The following is a 7379-nucleotide window of genomic DNA, read 5'->3' as shown; positions in this document are numbered from 1 at the left end:
ACAAACAGTTTTTGTGGAAACTGGGTTCTCGAGGTGGTCATTAAGCTCTGCAGTAATTTTGGGAGCTGTACTTTTGTGATCCTTTCTAACAATTTGCATAAGAGTCTGACAGTCACTATCTGAAAGTTTTAGTTTCCTTCTGGAGTTTTGTTTTGACAGGGAGGTTCTTCCCTCTTTCTCAAAGGCTGTCATTACTTTCAAGACAGTACTTCTTGATACACCAAACATTTTGGCTGTTTTCGTTACGCTAGTACCTGCCATACAAGCACCAACAATTTGACCTCTTTGAAAGTCCGATAGATCTGACATTTTAATGAATTTTAATTACCTTGTTCTGATAATATCTGAAAAGAAACAGCAATTTTAGCAAAACATATTAAGCAACACTAAGAATAAATAAAAAAAACATAAAACCAAACAAACTATTGACGGTTTTATAGACATTTCAAAATTATGATGCTATGATACTAGGTGTTTCCATTATTTTGTCCAACTCCTGTAGGTGATTGTTGTGATTGATGCTTATCCTGCAGATCTATAAGTCAGGGGAACTATATGCAGAACGGGACTTGAAGAGAGATAATATTCAGGAGATGAAGGATTGGTATTAGTAGTAAGTGTGGATTATGGAAAGGTAGACACAGAATGGATAATGAAGAGGAGAGACAAGTGTATTGGATGGAATAGAGTTGTAATTAGCTAGTTCTGAAGAGTAGAAGCATATATGGTTACCCAGCCAGAGGGAAGAGCAATGAAGAGACAGCAAGATTACAAGAGAGAGCAGGAGAGAGATAATGGTGAAGTGCCAGAGTGTACTCACAAGGAATGGGGTTCAGAGCATAGACAGGATGGTAGAGTATAAATACACACACACACACACATACGCATGCACACACAGTGGCTGATAAATCCGTTTTGATGGTTATGAATTATAATTCAAAACTTCATACATACTAATGCATGTTTCACAATAAAATCAATTTCTAGATAGAGATTGTAATGGTTGACAATTAACAGTCCTCTATATAACCCAAATACACCATATTCATATAATCCACTTTCATTTTGTTATTTTGAAAGATGAAGTTTGTTGCTAAGCACAATACATGACAGTAAGTAAGTGTTGCACATACATCTCTGGGGAGGTGTGTTAATCCCTTGGCTAGCTTAGCATGAAGTTGTAGACAAACAGTTTGATTGATTAACTATACATATATCATGTTTCCATTCATAATCTACTTGAATATACCAAACAGTGTCAGACCTGTGTGTATGGATAATCAAGAAACTGACTTTATTGAACAGTTCATGTTAACAACATATCACTATATATAACATACCATGACATATCAGAGTAAACTGTACTATTTAACAAGATGTCATTCCATCCATACTGTATACCAAACTATACTATCAAGCCCTGCAGAATAGGGTCAAAGTGAGCCAGTAGGCTTTGGGGGAAATCTTCTCTCTTCCATCCCAGAGATAAAGGGACAATTCTTTGGTAAAGAATTTTCTCTTCTATTAGTCCATTTTGATTTTATATCCTGTTCTGTTGCATGTAAATATATTGAGCACATGACACATGTACATGTGTGTGTGTGTGTGTGTGTGTGTGTGTGTATGTATATATATATGTATACATGCACACACACACACACACACACACACACACACACACACATATATATATATATATATACTATTCTTTTATTCATTTTAGCCATACGACTGTGGTCATGCTGGAGCACTATATATGTGTGTGTGTATATATATATATATGTATATATACATTCATATATACATACATACATTCATATATACAAGGGGGTACCCAAAAGTAACTGGAAACGTTCTCTGTGGGACAAGGCCATTGTAGTTCAAGCTTCCACCACAAGAATCCACCTGATGCGACCTTCAGACATCAGTCTGCCAATCAGTAGCATCAACTGAAGTCATAGTGTATCTTTGTTTCACACTTCATTGATTTTTGAGATGGCTAAAACAATGGAACAGTGTGTTTCCGTGAAATTCTGTTTTCTGCATGGGGAAAACTATGGCTGAAACAGTTGTCATGTTTCAAACAGCTTACAAGGATGCTACAATGAGCAAAACACAAATTTACAAGTGGTTGTCACACTTTAGGAATGGTCACTTGTTGCTTGTTCAGGGCGACCATCAACCTACTGAACAAATGAAAACATCATGAAAATTCATGAACTGATCTTAGAGGACTGACGCAAGTCAACACACTCACGGCATTACCACAGGTAATGGCAAGGCTAAGGCTTTGGAACAGCTAACCACCCTCATGGGTATCACCTAACACCTCAGTAAGGTGACATACCAATGAGGCACACAGATGAGGCACCTACCTCTTATCCAGAATCAAAGGGTAAGACCATCTGGTCTCTTCCCATCACTTCTGGATAATCCTGCCAAATTCAGAACTGAAGGGATATTAACCTGAGCCAGGGCCTGCTTAATGATTAGGTTTAACTCAGTGTGATAAGTGAAACCACCAGCATTTAGGAGGCAAGACAGACAATGAACACCTGTGGAATCAAGGGGCCTACCACAGTGACATCTCAGTCCCCCACAGACTTCAGCTCCAACTTTGAATGCAATGGAGATGCAGAACTCATCGAGATTGAGTTGACTACCAATAGTGGCCAGAGACAGGGTATCAATCCAGTCCCCCAAGAATTTCTCACTTGCAGAAAGTAGTGATACCTTGAAAATTGATCAGACTGATCAAAGCTCATTGTTTTAAAAATATTTTAAATTGTTCCTGTCATTAATTTTTTCTATGTCTTACAATTTGTTTTTATTTTTGTGTCTTTGCTTTAAAAAAAATATTGCTGATGTTGTTTACCATACCATTTTCACTTTGGCTAAAAAAGAAAACTGACCACATCCTACAGACATGGATAGTGAAGCAGCATCTAGGGAGCAGCATTTGAGAAAGTGACTCCAGTACAGCCCATCAAAGAGTCTGTCCATTGAAAGACTGACTACAACATGGTCTGTACAGTCATCACTGACAACTACTAAAGCAACACCAATTGTTACAAACAGAATTAAGCTATCAATAGGTACATTCCAGGGTATACTCTATCTGTAATGCTGTTTGTATTGGCAGTGAATCCCTTGCTAGCCTTGTTAAAAAAATGCCAAGGCTACATGCTGGGATATGCAGCAAACAATAAAGTTAATGTCACCCACACATTTTTTGTCAATGATTGATAAGATTTATATGAGACAAAGTGATGGCAACAGAGGCATAAAGTCAGCCCAAACAGCCTTTGAATGTTACTTTGTTTCACTCAGATGACACCCGCTGAACAGTAAAGAAAGAAATGAGTACATTCCATACGTACTCAAAAGTGAGCAACAACATTTTTAGTGTTACAGAAGAACTACTATGCAGGTACTCTCATGTGACCCAAAGGAGGTTGGATGGCCTACCTAAACAGAAGCTTGGAGGAGAAGCAAGCATCATACCAGCAAAAAGCAATGCATGGATACATATGTGGTAAACTAGAGGGCAACAACAGCATTGACAAGAAGAATAGCCTCTCCTAGACCTGTAATAGATATATTTCATCCCACCCAGAAGGATATGCTTTTGCTGTCCAACAACAGGAGATAGCTACTGAACAAGAGGGACAAAAATACTACAAAGCCTTCATATTGTGATTAAAAATGTTGGCTCTGCTATACCAGCATAGAAGATATCACCCATATCATCAGCAGCTGTCCCAAAATGTCTGTAAGATACTTCCTGCCCCTGAGGTATGATGTAGTTTCAAAAACTATTTACATAAAGGACTACCCTGATGCATACATCAAAGTTATGTCAGAACCAGCAGGTATCCACACCTTTAAAAACAAAGAATACTGGTGGAACAGCCCCAATAAAAACATCAATTCGGTGCAAACATAATAGACTTGTTATTGTATGTCGGACAGGGAACTAAAGCCATGCACTTTTATAGAGGTCAGCTGCCTAGTAAATGTGGATGTACAGTCAAAAGTCCAGGAAAAAGAGAAAGTTTATGGTGAATTAATGCAGAACTTACAGCTCTGGTACCCTGACTTAATTCTCATTTGTACCTATCATCATAGGTGCATTAGGTTATGTACCAACAAATTTGCACAAAATTTTCACAAATATTTGGTTTCACAGAGAAAGAATGAAAGAAACAGATGCAAATACTCTAAATCCAATCTATTAGTGGCATGGTGAAGATTTGTAAGACATTCCAAAAATTCTCCATCTGCAATTCTAATATGTTCAGATACACACACTTGGGTGTATGCATCAACAGTTCAATCAACACATCAACTCAACCACATGTTTGCTAATACCCAGACCTTTCTTAACTCAAAAAGTCTCATCACTTTGTTAGCGACTGGCTTGAACTCTTTCACAAAGAACTTAGATAAAACTCAAAGAAAAATCATGCATGCATACACACACACACACACACTTATATACACATACATATAAATATACATCTCTCTTGCTCTCACTCTGTGTCTGTGTCTGTGTGTGCGTGTATATCATCATCATGTGTGTGTATATCATCGTCATGTGTATGTGTATATCATATGCATATATATATATATGTATGTATGTATGTATAATATATATATTATATATATATGTATATATATATATTATATATATATCATATATATATACATATATATATATATATATATATATATATATAAAAACAAATAGTAAATGAGTATATGCATATATACGTACAGGTATGTGCATACCGACATCCACCTGTATGTATAGGTGCATGGGGGGCGTGTCTTTGTGTCTGTGTTTGTCCCACTACCACCGCTTGACAAGCAGTGTTGGAGTGTTTATGTCCCCCGTAATCTAGCGGTTCAACAAAAAAAGTCGATAGAATAAGTATTAGGTTTAGAAAATAACTACTGAGGTCGATCCATTCGACTAAAAATTCAAGCCAGAGCCACAGCATGGCCACAGTCTAATTACTGAAACAAATAAAAGAACAAAAGAAAAGAATATTATATATAAAACTGTCCAACGAACAGGAATGTAAAACAGTTTTTGTGATATTTTTGCTGTTTTTTTAAAAATAAAATGTATGTATGTATGTATGTATGTATGTATGTACACACGAATTCATTTTAATATACTTTATAACGCACACATACACATGTCATAATAAAATGAATTCGTGTGTACACACACATACACACATGTACATACAAATGTTTTTGTTTATATTTGCCCTTGTCTAAGAATCAGAAACTACACTGTCATTTTTCTTACAAACAAATTGTCCACTACCCTTGCGCTTCGAAAGCCACGCGAAATAAGCGATCCTTCTCCTCCTCCTACTCTTACTACTACAATGATGGTTACCCAACGTGCTAGAAATAGAAGTTATATCTCTTTGAAATTTCGCACTACATTCTTGAGAAAGTAAAGAATATATGAGATAATGAAGTCCTTTAACAATATAGGGTAGTCATAGCTCTGACGTAGGCCTGCTAAATCAGGGTTAGTTATTCTGGATGGCTACGACGATCCCAGAGACTTAATAACAACGACGTCAACACTAGCGTCATAAAATTATCAAAGAGAATTAACGTATTATTAATTACTGACAATTAAAATCAATTCCTCATTTATATGAGGAATTTTCTATTGTGTATGTCGCGAATGTGTAACAGAAAGTATCCAAAATGTCATACTTACGACCCGGATTGAAAACCAGTGAAAAACCATCAGCGGTTTCTGTTTACCGTTACTATGGAGAATAATGTATTCGGAGCAAATTCTGTCGATCCAGAATAAAAGAATTAATCCGTTGTTAATACCTGTTGTTTAGGCTCCTAACTCAATTCTTCTTGGACTGACCAATGATCGTTTCTGTCATCCTATCGCTTTAGGGATATTTAGGTGTTGTGTAATCCCAGTGGGTCCATATTTCCGAGACAGCAAAGTGTGATTTAGGGAAGATTTAGCTGTTATTTCAAGCAAGTTGAACTAACGTAGAGGTTTGTTAGCAGGTGCTACGCTGAGATGTGATATGGTTATACTTGAATAGCATGTCCCAACTTATCTCATTGTCTTTGTTTAGACATTCCAGCCACATCATCCTGTTTTTTCCCCCAATAACTAACACTTTTCGCACATCAGCCTGTCTTTTCCCGGTAACTAACACTATATTCCCAACCTATATTTTCTAGTTTAAAAACAGGCAAGATATGATGTAAGTGAAATTTAACTACTATTTAGAGTAAGCTTCAACGACTGGGCAAACTCACGCTAGCTGGGTTTTCTTTTTCGTCTTTTTTCTTTTTTTGGGGGTGGGGGTGGGGGTTAATGGTGGTGGTGGTATTGATAAAATCTCGACGGAGTTTCGAATCATAAGTTGGATTTTCTTTGTTTTGAAGGAGATTTTCTCCAATTATTATTTTTTTTTTTTGGTAATATCAAGTACTTCGACCTACTAATATGCTGCAAATCCCTTATTTTGGTTCGGAAAAGGAGGGAAGGGGGCTTCCCCCCCCCCTTCCAGGTACCGGATTTTTTGGAATTTTTTTTTTTTTTTCGTTGAATGAATTCCTGTGACATCCTAATATGCTACCAAACCCTTTCTAGGGTCCGAAAAACGGAGTGGGGTGTGGTGGAAGAATCGGAAATTTCACCACCCCCACCTCATTGATCTTTTCAAGGTTAGGGTTTTAGGGTTAGGGTTAGGGTTAAGGAAATCCGTCCCAGATTCATTGGAATTTTTTTTTTCCCTTAGTGAAAACCGTGCTGGTGAAAATATTAATGGGGGTAGGGGTGGGTGAAATTTCCGAGGCTTCCACCTCACTGCACTCCATTTTTCAGACCCCCAAAAGGGTTTTGTAGTATATTAGGATGTCACAGGAATTCATTCAACAACAACAACAAAAATTCCAATGAATCCAGGACGGCGGGGAGGGGGCTTCTCCCTTTTTCCTGAACCAAAACAAGGGATTTGCAGCATATTGGGAGGTCAGGGTACTTGATTCCATGCAAAAAATCCGTTTTTTTTTTTCTTAGTGAAAGTCGTGCAGGTGTTACTCTAAAAATTACCGATTTTACTTGTATGGTTTGTGTTTATGTTCTCATCATTGTGTAGTAGTAATTACGGTGAGAGAATGATGTTGTATGAGAAAAAGTGAGCTAGTGAGAGTGAGAGAATCGGGGCAAGTTGTCTCATAGTTGCTGATTATAAACTTCATTTCTCCCTCTGACCATGGTTCTAGCGATCCGTTCACTAACTGATGGTAGCTGTCTCTGACTCGAATTGTCACTCACTGACTAACTTTTGCTTGGGGGTTCTTGTTTTTAT

At 37.3% G+C, this 7379-nt stretch overlaps 1 protein-coding gene across 2 annotated transcripts in view; it reads right to left on the bottom strand.

The window, feature by feature from the left end:
* Window positions 1-6323, bottom strand: part of LOC106876064 (uncharacterized) — a 26409-nt gene extending 20086 nt beyond the window's left edge. The window contains exon 1 of one of the 2 annotated variants that reach the window (XM_052968356.1): window positions 5746-6323. In XM_052968356.1, the coding sequence (XP_052824316.1) occupies window positions 5746-5779 (34 nt within the window). In that variant the 5' untranslated portion in view covers window positions 5780-6323. The remainder of the gene's footprint in view (window positions 1-5745) is intronic. The other variant, XM_014924469.2, reaches the window with a different exon arrangement.
* Window positions 6324-7379: the final 1056 nt, after the last annotated feature.

The sequence above is a fragment of the Octopus bimaculoides genome, chromosome 5 (genome assembly GCF_001194135.2).
Source record: "Octopus bimaculoides isolate UCB-OBI-ISO-001 chromosome 5, ASM119413v2, whole genome shotgun sequence".
Taxonomy (NCBI): domain Eukaryota; kingdom Metazoa; phylum Mollusca; class Cephalopoda; order Octopoda; family Octopodidae; genus Octopus; species Octopus bimaculoides.
The sequence above is the reverse complement of the archived record's forward strand: the minus strand, read 5'-3'. Positions and strand labels throughout refer to the sequence as shown.